This window comes from Microcaecilia unicolor, chromosome 10, assembly GCF_901765095.1.
Source record: "Microcaecilia unicolor chromosome 10, aMicUni1.1, whole genome shotgun sequence".
NCBI lineage: Eukaryota > Metazoa > Chordata > Amphibia > Gymnophiona > Siphonopidae > Microcaecilia > Microcaecilia unicolor.
Window position 1 is genome coordinate 174,176,332 of NC_044040.1, and position 24,245 is coordinate 174,200,576.

General features: G+C 42.3%; 1 protein-coding gene across 2 annotated transcripts in view; it reads right to left on the reverse strand.

Annotated features, from left to right (window-relative positions):
* Positions 1 to 24,245, reverse strand: part of XRN1 (5'-3' exoribonuclease 1) — a 211,961-nt gene that overhangs the window by 146,918 nt on the left and 40,798 nt on the right. For both annotated transcript variants that reach the window (XM_030215929.1, XM_030215928.1), the window contains exons 9-13: positions 16,751 to 16,818; positions 13,518 to 13,652; positions 12,065 to 12,134; positions 9,321 to 9,426; positions 5,581 to 5,670 (exon numbers count right to left, since the gene is read on the reverse strand). In XM_030215929.1, coding sequence (XP_030071789.1) covers positions 5,581 to 5,670; positions 9,321 to 9,426; positions 12,065 to 12,134; positions 13,518 to 13,652; positions 16,751 to 16,818 — 469 coding nt within the window. The remainder of the gene's footprint in view (positions 1 to 5,580; positions 5,671 to 9,320; positions 9,427 to 12,064; positions 12,135 to 13,517; positions 13,653 to 16,750; positions 16,819 to 24,245) is intronic.

The following is a 24,245-nucleotide window of genomic DNA, read 5'->3' on the forward strand; positions in this document are numbered from 1 at the left end:
GGGAGGGGCTTGGTGATGTGCCACGGTGGGGGGGTCGGGTGATGTGCGAAGGGGGGGAACAAGGGGCTTTCTTTGGGTGCTGCGCCGGCTGGGAGGGGGGAAGGGGGGTCTCGCTGGACATGGGTGGCTGGAAGGAAGCAGGGGGAGGGGAGGGTCGCTGCACATGGGTGGCTGCAGGGGGGGCAGGGAACAGGGAGATAGGGATGGGGCTCAACACACCACATGGGTGCCTGCAAGGGGGACAGGGGATACAGGACGGACACTGCAGGGCGGGCAGGGGGACAGAAGGGTTGGTGGTCATCAGGGGGGACAGGTGGGTCGATGGACATGGCTGGCTACAGGGGAGGAACAGGGAAAAAGGAGAGGAGCGTCCTCAGACATGGGTGGCTGCACAGGAGAGGAGGGTCGCTGGACATGGGTAGCTGCAGGGGGGCAGGGGGACAGAAGGGTCGCTGGACATGGCTGGCTGCAGGGGGGACAGGGGAGAGAGGAGGGACACTGCACATGCGTGCCTGCAGGGGGACAGGAGGGATGCTGAGGGGGGGGGGGCTGAGACCACATGGGTGGCTGCAGGGGGAGCAGGGGAGACAGGAAGGACGCAGCAGGGGGAGAGGAGGGTTGATGGGCATGGGTGGCTGCAGGGGGATGCTGGACATGGGTGGCTGCAGGGGGAACACGGGGAAAGGAGGGTCGCTGCACATGCCTGGCTGCAAGGGGGCAGGGGAGAGGGAGGGGGTTCCTCACACCACACACGCAGTCACTCATTCTCTGTCTGCCACATACACTCTCACTCACACACTCACTGTCTTTGTCCCTCTCTTTCACACAGTGTCACACAGAAACACAAACACTGTCTCTCACACACTCTCTCTCTCGCACAAACACATACACTCTGTCTCTCTCTCTCTCACATTCTCTCTCTGACACACACGCTCTTTCTGAAACATACACTCCAAGGAAAACCTTGTAGCGCCCGTTTCATTTCTAACAGAAACGGGTCTTTTTTACTAGTATCAAATAAGAAAGTAAAAAGGGGTAATCAAAAAGAACCCAAATTCTCACAATCTCTCACCCAACTACATAATGAATAACCACCATGCCTATCTCAACTATCTGCACTCTGAAATTTAGTACTCAAAAGGTTCTCTAAATGGGAAGGGTCAACAAATATGTACATGTGTCGCTGGTATTACAAACCGCATTTGTGAGGAAACCTAAAAAAAAAAAAAGGTTCCACCTGCACTCAAAACATTATTTTTTTAACTGTAAAGAAGCCTCAGGGATGCAACACCAAAGAGTGTAGCTGTACACTTCGTCTCAGGCCCACCCAGCAGCAGTGCACATCATCAGTGTAGCTGGCAGGAATCCCCAACCCACGAGCTGAAGACATGCTCTGTCGGAACTTCTAGGCAGTCAGAGCACTGTGGCTGTACTGGAAGCACAGAAGACCTACTCCTCTTCGTCTTCCATGACTCAACAGGTGCATAATTATTTCCTCTTTCTGATAACTTGCTCAGATTATAGAGAAGTTCCGATGATGTTAGTGCTGCAAAGATGGTGACAGCAATAACAAGCACAGAGGGCTCATTCCTCCTCCTCTGGGATGAATACCATCTGGCCCTGATAATTTGTTGCTATATAGTTTATAAATTTGCTATCTAATATAATAAAACGCACCGTGAACGTTCTAATGAGGACAACGTTCTGAAGTCACTCAAACATTTCTTAGGGTTCGTGGCGTGAAGCCAGCCAGGCTGCCAGCCGTTTCTGCCCCGCCCTCGCGTCAAACGTCATGACGTCCAGGGCAAACGTCATGACGTTGACGGCGCAAAAAAAAAAAAAACCAAACCAAAACGCAGCGTCAGGGAAGGAGGCGGCGCTCCCGACGTCTAGCCTTCCCTTCGTTGTGTTCCGCCTTCTTCTGACGTCAAGGATGACGTCAGAAGAAGGCGGAACACAACGAAGGGAAGGCTAGACGTCGGGAGCGCCGCCTCCTTCCCTGACGCTGCGCTGCCGGAACCGCCGCCACGGAGGTAAATTAAAAAAAAAAAAAAAGGGATGTAGGGGGAAGAGAAGAGGGTGGGCAGTTGAACAATGGGAGCGGGAGGGCAGAGGAGAAACGACAGCAAGGATGCGAAGGGGGGGGAAGAAGGGGGCGGGACATGCTGGGACATGGGAGACAGAAGAGCATGGATGCGAGGGGGGGTCATGGAAGGGAGAGAGGGGAATTGCTGGAAAAGGATGAATGGAGGGGGCAGGGGACAGAGAAGCATGGATGGGCATGGATTGAGATGGCAGGGCTCAGGGAGAGAGAGGAATTGCTGGAAAAGGATGAATGGAGGGGGCAGGGGACAGAGAAGCATGGATGGGCATGGATTGAGATGGCAGGGCTCAGGGTGAGAGGGGAATTGATGGAAAAGGATGAATGGAGGGGGCAGGGGACAGAGAAGCATGGATGGGCATGGATTGAGATGGCAGGGCTCAGGGTGAGAGGGGAATTACTGTAAAAAGGATGAATGGAGGGGGCAGGGGACAGAGAAGCATGGATTGAGATGGCAGGGCTCAGGGAGAGAGGGAAATTGCTGGAAAGGATGAATGGAGGGGGCAGGGGACAGAGAAGCATGGATGGACATGGATTGAGATGGCAGGGCTCAGGGAGAGAGGGGAATTGCTGGAAAAGGATGAATGGAGGGGGCAGGGGACAGAGAAGCATGGATGGGCATGGATTGAGATGGCAGGGCTCAGGGAGAGAGGGGAATTGCTGGAAAAGGATGAATGGAGGAGGCAGGGGACAGAGAAGCATGGATGGGCATGGATTGAGATGGCAGGGCTCAGGGAGAGAGGGAAATTGCTGGAAAAGGATGAATGGAGGGGGCAGGGGACAGATGGGCATGGATTGGGAGGGCAAGGCTCACACTCTCTCTCTCATATACAATGTCTTTCTGACTCTCACTCTCACACACTCTGTCTCACAATGTATCACATTCACTCTCTATGTGCCACACAGTCACTCACACACTCGCTTGGTCTCATACACTCACTCTCACAGAGAATCTGTGTCTCACACACACTCTCTCTCTCGCACACACACACACACTCTCACACTGTGTCTCACATACACACTTGCACACACTCTCATTCTCACACACACACTCTCACAAACACACTCACACCCAGACTCACTCTCTCTCTCACACACACACACTCACACTTTCACTCTGACTCTCACACAGTCACTCTCACATACACTCTCCCAAACATACACACTCCGAGGAAAACCTTGCTAGCGCCCGTTTCATTTGTGTCAGAAACGGGCCTTTTTTACTAGTATTATATATTCTACACTTACAATGACTTGGTTTAGTTGCTCTGAATCAGCACCAGAAAATAATGTTTCCAATGTGTGTATGACCCAACACCCTCTTCAGAAAAGAGCATGCAAAGTATTCATTTGGTTTTTTTCTGTTATTAGCTTACCCTCTCAGAAGTCTTTTCTCTCTGGTCTTCTAGTGGTTCAACTTACTTCCACACAGATCTTTTTGCTTCAAATTGTATTAATAGTTTTTGCTTCTACAGTATGCTTCTTTTGAAACTCTCTTGCTCTACTTTACTGTTTTACATCTAACTTGCTAGTTCTTATAATGATCCCTATTTTACTTCTTTGGCTTTCACTGCCTCTTTCACCTCACCATTTAACCATGCTGGCAGTAGGTTGCTCTTTCTTCACTTTTTTAAAATGCATGGAATATATTTTATTTGGGCTTCCAAATTAGTCTTTTTTAAATAGTATCTACACCTCATGCAAATGTATGACCCTGTCAACTGTCCTTTTAGTAAAGCTTAGTGCATTCTAACTCCCCTGTTCACTAAGCCGCGCTAGCGGCTGCCGGCATGCTATTGCAGACACAGCCCATTCACTTTGGGCTCTTAATAAGCCAATCAGCATATCTAACAGCACTTAAGCAATAATGAGCACTATTTGGCAAGAACTACAATTTACACGCGTAACTTGCTAAGCGTATGCTGTAACTCATTGCACCTAAATTCTAATGCACAGATCCAAAAAGGGGCGTGGCTACAGGTGGGGAAATGGGCGTTTCATGGTCGTTCCCAAATTTACATGCATTGCTATAGAATATGGCCCAGTCTGTGTAAATCTACTCACATGGATTTACGCCACATTTTCATTGGTGTAAATGGATGCGCACAGGTTTAGGTGCTGGGATATCAAGTAAGTGTATTCTATATACCACGCCTAATAGAATATGCTTAGGCAAAAATGATTTCCATGCGGATTTTCCAGGTGCCATATATAGAATCACCCCATTAGGTCTCTGTTTGAGTGTCCTATATTCGAATTCTCCAATCTAATTTTAAGATTTCTGGCATTCATATACAGACAATTCAAAAGTATGTTTTTATTTACCGTACTATTATTTGTAGTCACAACCTGCTTATAGCAGATAATACAGGCAAGTTTGGAGCCATTTATATCTGAGTGTTCTTTATTTAAATCCCTTTCTCTCCTTTCAAGCTTTTGCCACAGCCCAACTTATCTATTAGGAAATTCTGACATTACTGCCTTGCAAATATCCTTTGGAGATGCCTCCTTCCAAACCATGCACTTCTGAGTGACTACTAGCTTTTTCTCATGCTTTGAGGCTCCAGAGCTGAGTTTTCCTCTAGGGGCTAGAACATGGAATAGAAAGCCTTTTTGAAGAATACAGTCAAGAACATTCTAGATTTCAACTTCCTAGCTAAAAGCCTAGAACATCCTTCTTGCACCTTTATATGTTGTTGTTACCCACATGCACCACAACAGTTGGCTCCTTTATAAATCCTCTAAAATCCTACCTAGGTGATATGTGACATCCACTATCTTAGCATCAAACAGGCAAGATACCATGCAATTGCTATGTCCACCAGCTACCCAGATAGCTACATTCCTAATAATCCATTTGTTAATGAATAATTAAGCTGTGGAGAGGGTGTAGTAACAGTAGTTCATGTATCTGGGTTTAAAAAAGGTTTGAACAAGTTCCTGGAGGAAAAGTCCATAGTCTGCTATTGAGAGAGACATGAGGAAGCTACTGTATGCCCTGAGATTGGTAGCATGAAATGTTGCCACTATTTGGGTTTCTGCCAGGTACTTGTGAGCTGGATTGGATCATTGGGCGGATCCAGTATGGCTATTCTAATGTTCTTAAGAATTCAATTCTCAAGTACTCAGAAACATTCCGCTCTGTTACTTGAAAAAGTCTATTTTCCAAAATGTTGAGAAACAAACATCCTTGACAGACATAATCCCAACCCTTTCATACATAAGGTGCTCTCCTGCACATCACCTCTGGATACTCCTTATATAGCTCCAACGAAAGGTGTCACAACCTTCAGCCCACAATTTTCAGAATGACCTGGACAATGAAGCCAAAATAATATTCCCATTTGGCCATTCTACTACAACTGAAAATCTACTCAAACAACACAGTCTAAATTTCATCCTCCATGAAAAACACAGTACATTTGAAAAATGTTCTAACATTACTGAAAAGTTACATATGACACAACAAACCATCTTACCAGCTCCAAGACTGAACTCCATGGTAGTAATAGTGCAAAATCCATTGGATGGCCTGAGCATAACACTCTGCCTGACCAGCCAGAAATTCACTTAAAAAAAAAAAAAAAGAAAGACTTACAAGTTGAGTTTTTCCATACAATTTCATTAATAGGGTTTTGCAGAAAAAGCTAAAATCAATGGTATTAGGACAAGCAATGGGTAAATTATTTCAAGTATTGTCCTGTTCATGACACTGCCAAAATAAAGCAAAGTTACTCACCTGTAGAAGGTGTTCTCTGAGGCCAGCAGGCCAAGCATTCTCACAGCTGGATGGGTGATGTCATCTGAGGGAGCCTGGTGCGGACACTGACTAGTAAGATTAGGTTAGAACTTTCTAGCAACATCCCACCGAGCATGCGCTGGTGTCTTCCCGCCCGACGCATTAACGTGGGTTCCTCAATCATTTAACAAAGTTAAAGAACACAACTCCAAGGGGAGGTGGGAGGGTATGTGAGAATACTTGGCCTGCTGTCCTCAGAGAACACCTGCTACTGGTGAGAAACTCTGATTTCTCTGAGGACAAGCAGGCTGTTGTATTCTCACAGCCGGAAATCCCTAGGTACTAGGCTCATTGAAAACAACAATGCTAGAACAACAGGGTTTTGAAATGTCAAGGCCTGTAAATCAATTAACCTGAAACTATTTACACACTATTGTGAAGATGCAGCCTGGAAGCACAGAAAACTGGGCCTAGGGGATGGAGTTGGATTCTAGTCACTGAACAAATTCATCAGGACTGCTTACTTGAACCGGCTGTCACATCAGGTATCCTGCTCAAGGAAGTAATAAGATATGAATGTGTGGACAGATGACCACATCACAGTTTTACAAATCTCCTCTATGGAGGCTGACCACAAGTGGGCTACCATAACATTACATAACACACAGGCTTATAACCCGCTAATACCTTACAGTTCAAAGTGGGTAACAACGCAAGAAAAAACTAGAATAGTCCTCTGGGATGACAGTAGAGAAAACAAAAACCTCAAAATTCCACTTAAATTATTTCATAAAATAATTTTCTGGAAAAGCAAAGTCTTTACCTTTTCCTGAATATCATATAAGAATAAGAAGATGAAAATATTTCAGCAAGGTCCTTCCAATATCGAGTGGCTTAAAATGCCAAAGTTAATGCTAAGATCCTTAATCCTTTACAGTGTCTACAAATGGCCCATAGCTCAAGTAGGTTGATATGGAAGATCCTGAGCAGACCAAGTTCCCTGGGTGTGAAACCTATCCACATGAGTTTATTTTATTTTATTTGTAGCAATTGTATCCCACATTTTCCCACCTATTTGCAGGCTCAATGTGGCTTACAATGTATCGTTATTGGTGGATAATAGATTGGAAGATAACAATTAGTGTTACATAGAGAACATGGATGACATAATAGAAATTAAACAATTAAATTAAGCAAGAATTTAAACAAGCAGATATAGGGAAAAACAGTTCTGATTATGGGTAGAGTGGAGATGTGTTACATTTGCAATTGCTGATCTTTGTGGTATGCTTTGTTGAAGAGGTGAGTCTTCAGAGATTTACGAAAGTTAGTTAGTTCATAAATAGTTTTTAAGTTGAGCGGCCATGGGGCTCATTTTCAAAGCACTTAGCCTTCCAAAGTTCCATAGAAACCTATGGAACTTTGGGAGGCTAAGTGCTTTGAAAATATGCCTCAATGCGTTCCATAACTGTGTGCTCAGGTAAGAAAAGTTTGATGCATGAGTTAGTTTGCATTTTATACCCTTACAGCTGGGGAAGTGAAGATTAAGGAATGTTCGGGATGATCTTTTAGCGTTCCTGGGTGGCAAGTCTACCAGGTATGACATGTAGGCTGGGGCATCTCCGTGAATGATTTTATGAACTAGAGAGCATATCTTGAATGCGATACGTTCTTTAAGTGGGGGTTTAGCACTTTCGTATTTTGTTTTTCCAAATATGAGTCTGGCTGCAGTGTTCTGGGCAGTTTGAAGTTTCTTAATGATTTGCTCTTTATAGCCAGCATAAAGTGCATTGCAGTAATCTAGATGACTGAGCACTAATGACTGTACCAGGTTGCAAAAGATGGTCCTTGGGAAGAAAGGTCTTACTCTTTTTAGTTTCCACATCGAATGGAACATCTTCTTGGTTGTATATTTGATATTTATATCTACATATGGAAAGCTTTGAAATAAATTAAAAAGCTGTCCAATAAAACAAAAACAACACTTTTGTCCTCCATCTTTTAAGGCACTGCCTATCCAACTGAAACAGCTTTAGACTTGTTACAGATGGACCAACAATAAAAAATGACAATGTGGATGCAGCAGCTCATAGGTTTGCTTGCTTTGGTTTGTCATGGGGATGACGGCTGCGCTGGGAAGGGGAAACTTAGATTCTCCTAATTGGCTTCTTTGCTTACAGTGGACTAGATAGGCTCACTTCCACTCCTGTTTATTAAACCTCCTTGGTTTTTTTCTTTAGCATAACACACAGATAGGAAGTAAGATGCAATATATTTTTGAAAACTTGATGTTCTGGGCTCTGACTGGCCCAGGAGCTCCAGAAGCTCAATTCATCTAGGATGAATTTTCTCTCTGCAGCCTGCTTGAGGGAAAGAATCCCCAAGACTGAGTGTACTACGGACCAAAGACTGCAAGTAATGGAAGTAATGGCTCGTATACAGCTGGTAGGACTGGTTGCGGCAGTAAGTATTGAGCCTTGAAAAACTTTGCTCCCAAACGAATCTAGTGTCCGAGCCTCTCTACCTGGAAGAACCAAGGCATGACTGGTCCTGAGGCCTACTCTTGGTGCCTGATACTGAGAGAGGTGAAGACCTTCTCGATCCTGCACCAAGAATGCAGTCCATCACAGAAATCACCCGATAACATTGGGCACACCTTTTGAAGCCGCTGGGGGGGGGGGGGGGGGGGGGGGGGGGGTTGTCTTCTGGGACATCGAGAAAAGAACTGCGGCCAAAATGAACTCCTCAGTTATGAATAGAAAAGGGGAAGCATTCAAATTGACGTCAGTGCTCCGGCTTTAAATGGGTTTATCAACTTGCAAAACTAAAAGAAACGTGAAGAGCTGAAAAAACCACTAAAAGGGAAAATAAAATACAATAAAGTAAAATGAAAAATGATTCACATGAGGAGAAAAAACAGCCGCACAGGAAGGCACTGTGAAAGAGAGAGATGTATGCACTGTGAGGAGAACACAAAGACACATCCTCCCTGCTCTGTGAAAAAAACGAAGACCAAGGAACCTGTGCTCGTGAGTTGGGCAGGAAGGCACCAGCACCTGAGTGGTGGGACGCTGCTAGAAAGTTCTAACCTAATCTCGCTAGTCAGCATTCGCATCGGGCTCTGTCAGATGATGTCACCCAACCAGCTGTGAGAATACAACAGCCTGCTTGTGCTCAGAGTCCTAACTGCCTAAATGATTCCAAAGAATTAACTTTTCATATTCTCTTCTTTCAGAGTTCAATGGTGCTATTTTAGGCATGAACTGAAAATTAGAGCCTCTTCTCAATTGTCTTTGACAGTCAAGTACCACAGGGGTCAAAGTGCTATGTTATATATAAACCTCTACCATGTCAATGTTTCTTTTTCTACCTGTTAAGTGGTGGTACACATCTTAGAAAATTCAGTACAAGGAAAAGGGCTCTTTGCTGGAGGTTTCTCTTCTGTAGAGAATTCAGAGAGAATATTAGTTAGAGACTCACTCTGAGACAACCTCTACACCCATCTTAGTCATATAATACGCTCTCTTGTACTGCCTGAATTCAGTTTCAAAAAGATCTTCATCTTCAGGATCATCGTCCAACAGACCTGAAATAAAGACAGTGGAGTGTTGCAAACGTGCCCAAGAAAACAGTGAGTGCTAAAATAATTATTCTAAGGCATTGGAATTATACTTCAAATTCAAAATGTGACAACAGTTTACCAAGTAATATTGATAACAGCCTCTTATGAATATATACTTTACAAGCAAGATAACAGTCTGCTAATATTCAACGAGATTTGGCCATTCTTCCTAAAGGTGCATGAAATAGGGGATCATTTATGAAAATTCTAGCAGAGTGATCTTCCCCATCTCCTTAATGTGCTGCCTCCCTTTTGGAGTTAATTCCTAGAAATGATAGAGAGGTTCAAGCTGTTACATTAATGTTTTCTTATTTGCCCAAAAAGTCAAGAAAACTAATTATAATAATAATTACGTACCAAGGTCCACACTGGGCTCAAAACGCTCACCGAGAGAATAATCATGAGCTGAACTACTAAAAACATCAATAGGACTGTTTTCTGGTTTTGTGGTGCCCTGGATCTTATTTCTTGACTCTGATGACTTTTTATTGTAATATATTTATAACTGTTTGTGCACATTTCAGGATGGTAAAACGCTACTGAGGTCTTTTTCTTCCACAAAAAAAGTTTATACAAAAATGTATAAAATAGATGGATATGGGAAATTATAAATAGATCGTATTGAATTTAAACATATAAATTACACTTCTACCAATTTTGATTTGCTTTCTTTTGATTGTCTGTTAAGCACCCTAAAACGATAACACAGGCTCGGTGTGGTTTGGCCAACGTTATGGCTTTGTGACTAGAAAGAAAAGCTGAATCAAAATTTTAAAATATTTAAGGAAAACAACAAAAAGGAACAAAAGGATGATGAATAACAGTGCAGCAGAAACAAGAAGAAAATATTCTGGGAGAACTTGTTTTCTTGTCTGTTCAGCAGAACAGCAAAAACAAAACTGTGGAGACTGAGGGGACTGCTGTGTGCAGGAAGAGCCATGAAGACTCACAAGTTTACACTAGTTCTTTGCTTTGGGAGACCTATTCCATTTTGGTGCTCTCCTATGGCTTCACCCACTTATATCCCAGATTTACCTGTCGACAGAGATTTGTTTAGAGTATGCCAGCTAAGATTGACTATTTAAATAAATGTAGTGTCATACATCTGAGTTGCAAGAACCAAAGGAGTTCTACAGTATAGGAGGTGAAGTTCTTCTGTGCACAAAACAACAGGATCCAGGAGCAGGAAAAGGAGATGATAGTGCCTTGGTGAGATCTCATTTGGAGTACTATGTACAACTGTGGAGACTGCCTCTTCAAAGACATAAACCAGATGGAATTGTTCAAGAGGTCAGTTACTAAAATGGTCAACGGTCTGTATACTCCTTCCTATGCTAGGCCTGTTACTAAGGCCTACACCTGACATTGCTCTGTTTGGTTCTCACATGTTAGCCCAATAACTCAGCATCTTTGTAATAATCAGTGCTTTCTCAGGAGCTGAGAACAGACACTTCAAAGATGCACATTTGGCTGGAGCTGAGTATGCCTTTCATATAAGGTGGATATAACCTTGGGAGCTGCTGAGAGATTGAGGATACAGTGAGCCTAATGTTTCAGTCTTGGGGTGAGAGGACACAAGGTTATTGTTATATGTATTTTTTGCTCTGTGACTCGACACGCAGAACTGATAGCTAATTAGCCAATGGCCACTGAGTGTTCACGTGAACACACATAAGGAGAGATTGGTATAATACAGGAACACTCCATATATGGCATAGGCTACCTAATGATTCCAGTTTAGGGGAAATCACATGATTTAGGAGAAACGAAACTTACAAAGGGTATATATGTGATAGCTGGAACAGTGTTAGCTGAGCAGTCTTTGTTATATAGTGATTGCGTCTGGCTTTGCTGTGTGACAACCTACTTGAGAGAGAATAATTACTTTGTATTGGCTTAGTGATATATACCAATAAAGCTTTTTACTGGTGCGTCTACAACTAAGTCTGATTTTCTCTCTTATTTTTCAGCCTACGAGGCTGAAGTGTTCCCTCCTCCCAAGGGACAGGGGTAATAAAAGCATATAGGAACGGGTAAAGATCTAAACATGTACACCCACTAAGCAAAAAGGGAAGGCATGATAGACATATTTAAATATTTTCAAGATATAAATGCACAGGAGGAGGACCTCTTTCAGTGAAAAGGAAGCTATGAAAAGAGTGGTCACAGGGCAAGGATGAAATGGGATCGACTTAGAAATAATAGAAGGAAATATACCTTTACAATATGAATGGCAGATATATGGAATAGCTTCCCAGTGAATATGGTCGAGATAAGGACAGTATCTGAATTCAAGAAAATGTGGCACAAATACAAAGTATCTCTGAGGAAGAGGAAAGAATGGCAAACCTGAGAGCTGGTGCAGGTGGAAAGGCTGGATAGGCTGTATGGTCTTTTTATGCCATCTTGGCCTGTACTTCTAAGCCAGACCTAGTAACTCAGGAACTCATGCTGAAAATAGTAATGCTATGCTAGAGAAAAGGTTGCAGAGCATGACTAGTAATGTGCTACTAAACACAAAATAGCTTCAATGATAAAACATTAGGGCTAAGAGAATATGTACACAAGAAAGCACTTTGTCAAGTACATAATTTCTACTTACTTTTAGAAGTCTTCTCCTCATTAGCTTCACTTTTGTCTAAAGCAGCTAAACATAGGGAGTTTTCCTGAGCCTATCAAAATAAATATCAGTCACATTGTTTTAGATCATGAACTTTCTTCTACCAAATGAAGGTTAAAACTAATAATATATCTAAAACAAAATAACTAATTTCCTTATGAAGAGATGAAAGAACATAAGATTGGTAAAGCTGGGCCAGACAAATAGTCCCTCTAGCCCAACATCCTGTCTCCAACAGATATCAATAACACACAGCAGACCTATGCCAGCAATCACCTATGTGCTCCTACTGGTACATAATTATGTAACAACCCAGCCCTCACCCACTCTCTAATATCTATTTACAACTGAATGTGTTTCTAGAGCACAAGGACATTTTTTTAACACGTCTATGCTGATTACTGCGGCTACATCTCATGGCAACAAGTTCTAAAATTTAACCACCTGACGATATTTCTGTCATCTCAAGAAATACTAAAATCTGTCTTATGGAGTTAATTCTTATGCACAAGATTTTGCCCATCTCTACATTAAAAAAAAATGGAGGTCAATGCTTATATAATTCGTTCATTATTCAGATGAAATTACTCATCTTTCCAAACCCATGTTCAAAGTGAATTACATTAGGTACTGCCCAGTCCCAGAGGGTTTAAAAATGCAAGGCAAGGATTCTCAACCCAGTCCTTGGGACACACACAGCAAGTCAAGTTTTCAAGATATTCACAATGAATATGTATGAGATAGATTTGCATACAAGGAAGGCAGTATATACACATGTATTTAATGTATAATCATTTTGGATATCTTGAAAATGAGACTGGCTTGGCGTATCTCAAGAACTGGATTAAGAACCTCTGATCTAAGGGTTAGACTTACTAAAGAGCACTACTGTGCATATATGCATTATTAATAGATAAGCCCCAATGCAAAAATAGTTCCTGCAGTAAATGAAATTATCTAGCCCTAAGGAAAAAATCACAAAACTTATCAGTGGGAGAAATGGGATTTGAACCCTGTTTTCCCTGGTTTACAACCTGTTGCTTTAACCACTAGGCCCCTCCTCCCTTGAAGAACACATTTTTAGAAGCAAAAACGAAAGAGTAGAGGTGTTTTCTTTAACAGTTAATTATAAGTGGAGTGGAGGAGTGGCCTAGTGGTTAGAGCACTGGTCTTGCAATCCAGAGGTGGCTGGTTCAAATCCCACTGCTGCTCCTTGTGATCTTGGGCAAGTCACTAAACCCTCCATTGCCTCAGGTACAAACTTAGATTGTCAGCCCTCCTGGGACAGAGAAATATCCAATGTACCTGAATGTAACTCACCTTGAGCTACTACTGAAAAAGGTGTGAGCAAAATCTAAATAAATACATAAAAAATAAATAATAACATTATTTAATCACTATTAGCATTCCTGAGGTTTGTATTGATGCAACAGACCTGTAGCTTCTTTCGCTTCTCATTCTCTGCTTCTTCTGCTGCAGTACCTGCTGCTTCATTCAAGTATTTATTGCCCACTTTGCTTTCAAACCATTTTAAGTCAACAAAAATTTCACTGAAGTGCTCCCGATCAAACTGTGAGAAGAAATCAAAGATAAAGGACAAAATATCTAAGATCCTACATAAGTACATAAGTACATAAGTAGTGCCATACTGGGAAAGACCAAAGGTCCATCTAGCCCAGCATCCTGTCACCGACAGTGGCCAATCCAGGTCAAGGGCACCTGGCACGCTCCCCAAACGTAAAAACATTCCAGACAAGTTATACCTAAAAATGCGGAATTTTTCCAAGTCCATTTAATAGCGGTCTATGGACTTGTCCTTTAGGAATCTATCTAACCCCTTTTTAAACTCCGTCAAGCTAACCGCCCGTACCACGTTCTCCGGCAACGAATTCCAGAGTCTAATTACACGTTGGGTGAAGAAAAATTTTCTCCGATTCGTTTTAAATTTACCACACTGTAACAACCTCTTTTGGTTGTTCTCATTTTTATTTAATTTCAAAACAGTTATTAATAAAGTTTCAGAAAATCCTCTAAGTGTTCCTTAGCTATGTCTACCATTATGATACAAGTAAAACCACTTTCCCTTTCCCTAAGTATGACACTAATACACAAAACATAAACAGACTAGGGCCTGTATTCAGACGCAGGAGTTAGACCGGCTAACTCCTGCGGTCGGCGCTAAGCCCAGATATTTAATGCCGGGCCATTTCCAGTGACCGGCACTGAATATCAGGTCTATATTTGGCCGGGTCAATATTCAGACTTAGCCGGTTATCTATAAACCGGCCAAAGATATACCAGATTTGGCCATGAAACCTGATTTAAAAATCAGTGAATAACGGTTATACTGGCTGATATAACTGGCTGTCCACTAGCCACTAACAGGGGGTATTCAGCAGGGGATAACTGGCTATCCCCTGCTGAATATAGGCAGACAGCCAGTTAAGTGCTATTTAACCGGTCAGCAGCCATTCTGCCCAGTTAAATAGTGCTGATCGGGGGGACTAGACTTTAATAAGATGACAATGCCATGACTCCTGTTTCATTACTATTGAAAAGGTACATACTTTCTAGTGCAAAAATGTGTCAAGCATTAAAAGGAAGCAAAAACAAGTGAAAAAGAAAAGTAGAGGGATAATGGTAAGACGGACTGTTGGGAGATGCTGTTTGGCTGGGGTAAACCAAAGGCTGTGCTACTGGTGTTGTTTGTGCAGCTGGCCTTGCTTGAGTGAGATTCACCCCAGACGACATCATCAGTGCCACACAGTATCTATCTATATAACACTGACCTCCTCATAACACATGCCCACACAACCATAGGTGTATGACAGAAGGGGCATAACCAAAGGGGAGCAATTCTGGCCAGTTTGGGGATGCATTGGAATTTGGAGTTTCACCTGAGGAAGTATCTAATATGGGAAACAGGAAGATAAAATACTGCCTGCTTTAAGTGGTCAGGGAACAGGGTTGCACCTATGGACACAAACTTAGTATTGTCCGCAGGATCCTCAATGACTTTTATCCAACAGTCTCCAGATTCCGCTCTGTTGTATGGGGTGTGTCTGAGCCCCTTAGAAAGAACACCTCCACCACCTCTATGTATGGGCTCTGTGGACTCGGGCTGATTGCCCAAGTTGTGGGGGATTTAGAGGTTTCCTCTGTTAGTTCGAAAACTCCTCATAGCCTGGGAGAGGATCATCATTAGCATATAATACATGCGGGGGAACCAGTTCCTCAGTGTTTGCAGTTTTGACAGTTAAAGAGGATTCTCTGTTGGATATATGGAAGACTGTAATTCAGTCAGATGCTTTGCTTCTGGTTTTCTCTGATAAGCTATCTGTTTTTTTCCAGGGAGACAGGGGCCAAGCTTAGCAATCGTGAGACAGGTTAACCCAAATAGAAACTAGTGTTTCCAAACTGGAGGACAAAGCTGTAACCTTTCAGGCCTCAGGTTTAGCTAACATTAAAGCTGTATTAATGGAAAATGTAATACAAGCCAAAAACGTACGGTTTTTGAATTTTTCTAAGGCTGTTTCTGTCTCCATGGGGATTGCTTAAAAAACTTTTCTGAGAAGTATTACATTTTCCAGATTTTAATATAAACACCTTTTTAGATGTGCCTCAGTTGGAGAACTTTCTTAAGGCTAAAAATGGTTAATGTGGTATTTTTTAAATTGTACCTTGCTTATTTGAAGATATGGAGTAGTAATAAATACTATAATTTGCTCTTGATATCACTCCACGCTTCTTGATACAGACAAACGTTATTGCTTCTTTTTCTTGATATATTTTCTTTATTGATCGATTTCCATGTTTCTTTTTGTAGTTACTCACAACTGAATATATTTAAAGTTTAAATTTAACATAAAACAAGTGAAGCAAATATTAAGTCTACCTGAACTCCTAAATACTCAATGCAGGGTATGTATAAAGGATGTTCTTTTCTGGTAGTACATAAGTGGGAGTGGTGTTTGTTCAGACGTATTGTATCTCACATATACATAAACATCATTTTCCCATCCACGATCAGGTTTTAACAGTCACGTTTCAAGGTTCAAGTTTATTTAAGACTTTCTATCCCGCTCATCAAGTGATTGTCTGAGAGGTGTACAATCTAATTTAGGGGAATAGAGTAAAATGGCACGTGTTAAAACCTATTAGAAAGCTTGAAATAAAATAAACCTAAAAGAAAGCAACTTCGCCTCCGTCCAATAAATCATTGATAATTGCCTGATTCAACTATACAAGCTCCCCGCACTTGCAATCTCTAATATCAAGTTAGTGCATCTTCTGGTATGACTGCTGAAATGAGGTCACAGATACACAAGTAGACAAGACAGATAAGATTTCTCCACTAGGCATTTGCTCTCTTCTTTTACTTTGTAAATAAATGTCTAAAAATGGAGGGAAATCTGTACCATACAGAGAAGAAAAGAGCAGGTGATCACGCAGCCTACCCCAGGGCCCTTGCTGGCTTACAGATTTGAAAGATACATCTAAATAAACTAAGCGCTTCACACATATAATCTCCATATAAATGAGCATCTTCCCAGAACCCACATCTCCAGGACATATTCCTTTATAGTAAAGAGAGAGAGTGGAAGGTCATGAAAGTGAATAGTATTTTATAGCACAGTGTCTTAACAGGATCTGCAAATAAATACTTACATCTGACAACTTTATAAGATATTTCTCAAAGTGTGTCAAGTTTAGATGTCCATTTTCATTTATATAACCTTAAAAAAAAAGATCATATATCAGCATATACTACTATCTCCAAGTGATCTCTGTAGAAAAGTGTTTATATCCATATCATCCTTCAACAACATATAAAAAAAGGAAAATCTTTATTCAAGTTGGTGTGCATCACTCCTTTTAATATCCCCCCCCCCCCAAATCCAGTCTAATCACTGTTATCTAGATTATTTTTTGGTTAATATGATAAATGCTTTCTCAGTACAATAGAACCATAGTATGAGATGTGTTGGATAGTCAGGGCTGCTAAAAAGAAAAGGTAAGGAAAACCTCTAAAAGCTAAATCTTGTAATACCTCTATGACCATGCCACTTATTTAGTTAAGCCCTGTATTCTCTCTTTTTTTTGTGTGTGTAAATCTTTTCATTGAATAGAAACAACCAATACAACCAGCACAAGCAAAAATCACATACCTCAAATACAGCAAAAAGTAATTATATAAAAAAAGGCAGGAATGAGTTTCACCAGCAAAAACCACTAACTCTTAAGTATACATATGTTCCCATTCCTATGGGTTATATAAATGCAAGGTCAGCTGTTAATAATCAAAGACTGGATTGAAACTGAACAACTAGGTTTACTGTTCACAACCGAAACGTGGCTGCACCTTAAAGATGACCCAATACTGCTTGACTTATGCCCACTGGGATACGAAATAATACACACACACAAAAAAAAAGGAGGTGGGGTTGCCTTAATATATAAATCCTTCTTCACAGTAGAACCTATTGCTGAACACCCCTGCAATTGAAATTATGGCATGCAAAATCACTGATACAACACTAACTGGTCAACTATGCTGCATACTTTTCTATCGTCCTCCAGGAAGTTGGTCCAACGCCCAAGATGACTTCATGGATTTTGTATCAAATAGTTATACCAACTTCACTGATGTCCTTCTACTAGGAGATATAAATCTGCACCTAGAAAAACGTCATGACACAAACACTAGGTTTTTAACAAATTTCTTGAACCAATGGAACCTCAAAACAACACAAGCCACTTCAACGCATTCAAAAGGTCATCTATCAGATATTCTCAGCCAATAATAACCTTATACTACAAAACCATAATTGGGAAGAGGTGCTATGGTCAGATCACAGCAAACTCACATTCATACTTCAATGGAAAGAAAACAGTAAGAATAGGGAATCAAAGACATCACATACCGTCATAACCAGAGGAAAGGTAGACAATCATAGCTTCTTGACGGCAGCACTGAATGATCAAACAAACTTAATCACCTAATAACATATTTTTAATGAGAAATTGTGATGAATCGAGCAAAAACACACTGAAAAAAACAGTACCATTTAAACTGAAAACAAGGAACAAAAAAACCATGTCTCTGGTTCAACAACGAACTACTAGAGATGAAAAAACTTTGTAGGAAACTAGAAAGAAAATGGTCCAAAAACAAATCTGACACAAATAAATCTATATGGAGGAAAGTGTTAAGAACATACAAACACAATATAAAAAGAGCGAAAGCAAAATACTACCAGCACGATTGTGAGCCCAGAACAGATAAATACGAAACAAGTATATGAACTTATAAGGTATTAAACAACCAAGCTCTACTAGCTTTAAATGAAACACCACCAACAGCAAACAAGCTCACACAATATTTTGAGCAAAAAATAAGATCGAATCTTGCTATAACACAAATATCCCTCACAGATTTCCTACACAAATGTGAAACCAACAATGATCATATCAAGGCAGAAAGAACATGGTCCCTCCTTTAAAATACCTACAACCAGCTCAGTTAAAAAAATACCTACAACCAGCTCAGTTAAAGCACTATTGACAAGATACGCACATGAAAACTGTCTATTAGATAGCTGCCCTAATTACTTGATGGAAATTACTTGATGGAAAAGCACCAGATTGGTTCACTGGATATTTTTCCGAACACAAAGAATACATGCTTTTGAATGGTCATTTCCCTTATGATAAGGGTGACATTATACTCACTCCAATCCCTAAAAATGCCACTAGTGAGATCAGTGAACTCACAAATTACAGACCAGGGGCCTCAATACCACTACTGACCAAAACAATAGAGGTTCTAGTAGCACAACAATTAATGGAATATTTGACGCATTTCTCAGTCCTTCATAACTCTCAATCAGACCACTCTATAGCACTGAGACAGTCATAGCAACCCTGATAACAAAATTCATAAGATTAATATACCAAGGTCAGAAACTCCTACTGTTACAATTTGACATGTCAAGCACTTTTGATCTAGTAGACCACACAACACTAATGGGAATTGCTGGTACAGTGGCAGCCTGGTTTAATGGTTTTCTAAGAACTAGATCCTATCTAGTAAAGACGTCAAATTAGTTTTCAGACTCTTGGATATCTGAATGTGGGGTGCCACAAGGTTCGCCAATATCACCCATACTATTCATTGTGATGGCACCACTTGGCAAAAACTGGAAAAATGGGATTCAACCCATTTATATATGCTGATATCACTATTTACATACCGTTTAACAACAATATCACAGAGATATCAAATAAGATTAAAACAGGCCTGGACTTTATGGAAAATTGGGCCACAATTTTCAAACTTAAACTAAATAGAGACAAAACCAAATTCCTGGTTCTATCTAGCTCACACAATCCCACCTATTATCAAAACGTCACAATCAACCAACAAACATACCCAACTGAAACACAACTGATAAACATTTGACTCTTGAAAACGAGGGTCCCGGTTTACTAAGGTGTGCTAGCGTTTAGCGCGCACTAACGCTACAGGCACCCATAGGAATATATGGGTGTCTAGCATTAGCACATGCTAATTTTTTAGCGCATGCTAAAAACACTAGCGCGCCTACAGTGCGGCTTAGTAAATAGAACCCCAGGTTTCATAATTCACAACAATGAGTTTCAAAATTCTATGGAAATTGAGAAAAATCTGAGACTATTTTCCCAGACAATTATTTTCACTTATATTACAAACGCTGATATTGTCCCAACTAGACTATTGCAACACAGCATATGTAGGGTGCAAAGAAAACACAATAAAATCACTGCAGACCGTTCAAAACACAGTAGCAAGACTGATATTCAAAAAGTTGAAATATGAAAGAATAACCCCATTACTTGTAATGCTATTCTGGCTCCCAATCAAGGCCTGATTATTTTTCAAAGCATGCACCATCATTTTCAAAATACTGTTCAGAAAGTCTCCTGACTACATGCTAGACTCGACTGAACTATCACCAAAGAATGCAAGTCCAGGAACCAGAGGTTACTTACTACTTCACTTACCCAAATGCAAAAAAAGCATAATTTACAAATCCATCTATATGGCAGGTTTTAGCTATGTGGACTCCAAGTGGTGGAATTCAATTCCCAAGGTCACAAGAAGTATCACAAACTATCCTCAGCTCAGAAAAGAACCAAAAACCTATCTCTTCAAGAAATTCTATGGCTAAACGTGCGTGCTACTGACACTCCATAATCAACCTGTAATAACAATGTTCCACACTACTTTGTAATTGAAATGCATCATAATAATCTCTACTAACCGTTAAATGTAAGCCATATTGAACCAAAACTCATTTTTGGATAATTGTGGGATACAAGAACAAATAAATAAAAAATAAATAAAATTCCCAACACAGGTGTGCATAGTGGGATCACGCAGTGGCTCAGAAGATGAGGGAGACCTGGAGCCAGTCAATTTGAAGAGCCTTAGTTGTGATGTACAGCGCTGTCTACAGGACCTGCGCTCTGAGCTGAAAGATATGAGAGGGGAACTTTAAACCTGCATTGACATCCTACATAGATATATGTGAGATTTCGGCACAAGGTTTGAGGAAATGGTGGTGCAGTTCGAGGAGAAAGGAGAGGCAATTTTGGACCTGCAGTCTAAATATTCTATACTGGAGATGCAGTATGAGAACCAGCAATATAAAATGGATGATGTTGAAATAGGGGATGCTGGAACAACTTGTATTTCTGTGGTGTACCTGAGAATAACAACCAAGAAAATGACAGGGAGGTGATCCAGGCATTGTGCCACCAATTGTTGGGCCTTAGTGAATTGGCACCTGATATTGAAATGAACAGGCGAACAGGGTTCTGTGCTTCTCTACCGTGTGATCTGAGCCTGGAACAGAACTTGGGGACTTTGGTGTTGAAATGAACGGCAAAAAGATCCACTGAGAGGATCCCCACTATCAGAAGATTTTGCGGGCTGTGCCCTATTGAGAGACCACTCATGCGGTTGCAAAATCCTGCTCAGTCTGTCTGACAGGCAATTATCAATTCCTGCTAGGTACATGGCTTGGAGGACCATTCCGTGAAGAAGGGCCCACTGCCTCCTTACACAAGAGGTATGCTTGGTCACATAGAACACTGCAACTTCTTGTCCATTTGAATGAGAATAATTTGGTTGTGAAGCCGATCTCTGAAAGCCTTTAAAGCATTCCAAATGGCCCTGAGCTCAAGGAAGTTGATATGGTAAGTTGTTTCCTGAGCAGACCAAGTACACTGGGTGTGAAGCTCAGTCACATGAGCTCCCCATCCCAAGTTGGATGAATCTGTTGTTAACATCTTCTGAGGAGGTGGAAAATGGAATAGTAGTTCCACAGTCAAACTCGTCCAAATTGTCCAACAGAGAAGGGCATGAGTTAAAACTGGAGGAATCTGTATTACATCCGCTAGATTCCCACCACCTGAGACTACTGGGCCTCTCTCAAATGGAGACATGCCATGGGAGTGACATGCACTGTTGAGGCCATGTGGCCCATTAATCTCAACATCTGCTGAGCTGTGACCTGCTTGCTGCTTTGGACCTGCGAGGTGAGCGTCATCAATGCCTCTGCTCTCGCTTGTGGAAGAAAAGCCCAAGCCTGCAATGTATTGAGCAGGGCTCATATGTACTCCAAACGCTGAAATGGAGAAGGTAGGACTTTGGGTAATTTATGACATACCCTAGTAGCTCCAACACCCAAATAGTTAGGTGCATTGACTCTGTCGCTCCCTCCTGCGAAGTGCTCTTGACCAGCTAGTTGTTCAGACAGGAAAACACAGACTCCCAGTCTGTGCAAATTTGCTGCAACTACCGCTGGACACTTAGTGAATACCCAGAAAGTATCACAAGGCCAAATGGCAGAACACGATACTGGTAGTGATGTTTCCCCATTTGGAATGAGAAGTATCGAAATGCGGGTATAGGCATCCTTTAAGCCCAGAGAGCATAGCCAATCTTTTTCCTGAATCATGGGGAGAAGTGTGCCCAGGGAAGTTATCCTGAACTTTTCTTTGACCAGGAATTTGTTCAGGGTCTTTAGGTCTAGCTTGGGACGAAATCCTCCCGTTTTCTTGGGCACAAGGAAGTATCTGTAATAGAGTCTCTTCCTTTCTTCTCCTGGTGGCACGGGGTTGACCGCATTGGCTTGTAGAAGAGGAGAAATTTCCTCTACAAGTACCTATTTGTGCTGAGAGCTGATGAACTACACTCTCAGTGGGCAATTTGGTGGTCTTCGATGCCAATGAAGGGCATAACCAAGATGGACTATTTGAAGAACCTCCCCCCTATCGGTAGGCCGCCTGGGGCAGTTAGGAGTATGGCTATGGTCTTCTGGAGACAGTCATAAGCTTGTCCCTTGCTTCAACTGGAGAGGCAGCTGCAAATCCTGAGGTCGGGACTGGCGAGGCTGAGAACGCTGAGCCTGAGCATTCTGGGAAGAGAAGGTGGCGGAAACCTATGCCTTTGAGAGCAGCAGGGTCGCCACCTAGACCCACTCGAAAACCTGATAGAAGAAGAGGCTACAGCTGGAAGTTGCCGAGACAGGGACTGGATGGTATCAGTATGCTTCTTTATCAAGTCAGCGATTTCCTTCACCTTGTCCTCAAAAAGATTGTCTCCTTGGCAAGGTACGTCTGCAACCTCTCCTGAACTGCTAGTTCTAGGTTAGAAACACGCAGCCATGAGAGTCTGTGCATCCCTCTCAAATCAGGGAGCCTTCTGAATACAATAATGTGTATCCACCTTCTTAGGTGCGACCTGCACTGAGAAGAGAGATTTCCAGTTCTTTGCCTGTGCATTTTTAAGGATAGGGTACAATGATACTGTGACCCCTTCCTTAGGAGGTGACTCATAGTCCAGAACAGATAACATCTCTGCCCTGGGCTCCTCCTCCATCGCCAACTTAAATAGGATGTCTGAAACCATCTCCTTGACAAAACTAGTGAAAGAGAGACTCTCAGGTGGAGATTTATGTCTGTGTTGAAGGGGGGAGGGATCAGAAGGTACTCTATAAGACTCATTCGAGAAGTAAAGAGCGCCCTCTTCTGAATCCCATGAGAAGTCCCAGTCAGACTCTTCACCGTACTCAGACTGGACTGAGTCTGTGCTGCCCTGGCTCAGTGAAACCACATCCACGCCCCGAAGAGCACCGAGGTACGGTCTGTACCTCGGTGCTCTTTGGGGTGTGGATGTGGTGAGTCGCCACCTACCCTCAGATTCCGGGAAAGCTTCCTCCACCGATGTTGAGCGGTACTGCATAGGTCCATGTCAATGTCGACACCAAGATGCCGGTGCCAAGGACCACTCCACAGGCATGAGTGGAGCCTCAGAAAGAATCTGGGGATGATACACTGTTGGCGCAAGCACCCTCGCTGCCTGAGAGGATTGCAACTGCAACATCTGCGCCAGCTCCTCCCTGAGCCAGCTCCTCCCGGTACCACTCATCGAAGGAAGGCATCGGCAAAAGCCGGGAGAGCCGGGACAGAGGCAACTTGAGAAGATGTCGGTGCTGAACCAGAAGTGGGAATATGGCTGCTCAAAGACTTGCGCACCAACACCTCTACCAAAGAGGGGAGTACTCCTCCCGGTGCCAGTGATGCCGATGCCCAGAGCTCCCAGCACATGTGTTAAAGAGGACTGATGCTTATGCTTCTTGGGCTTCCCTCGATGCTTAGCATCGCGATCCTTCAGTGCTAACAAGGATAGCATTGAACCCATACGTGCCCTCAGTGTCAGATCCAATGCTGATTGGTCTCAAGGCCTATTTTCAGCACCTGATGTTGAGATTTCCTCAATAATAGTGCACTCCCAGTGGTAGATGAAGTCTTAGCAGCCACCAAGGTCAATGCTTTTGGTACCGAGGTCAATGGATCGGCCTTCGAGGAGCCAAAACATCTCTCCTGTTGACCTACCACCCCCTCTGTGTCCTCACCTGCATTTGCAAACAGAGAGAACAAGAGTTAGGCTCATGGACAGGCCCAATGCACCCGATGCTCCAAGCGTGCAGGTCCGTTATGAAATTCAACCGATTACATTGTGCACACCTTTTGAAGCCACTGGGTGTCTTCTTGGACATCGAGAAAAGAATCGTGGTCAAATTAAACTCCTTAATTATGAATTGTAAAAAGGGAC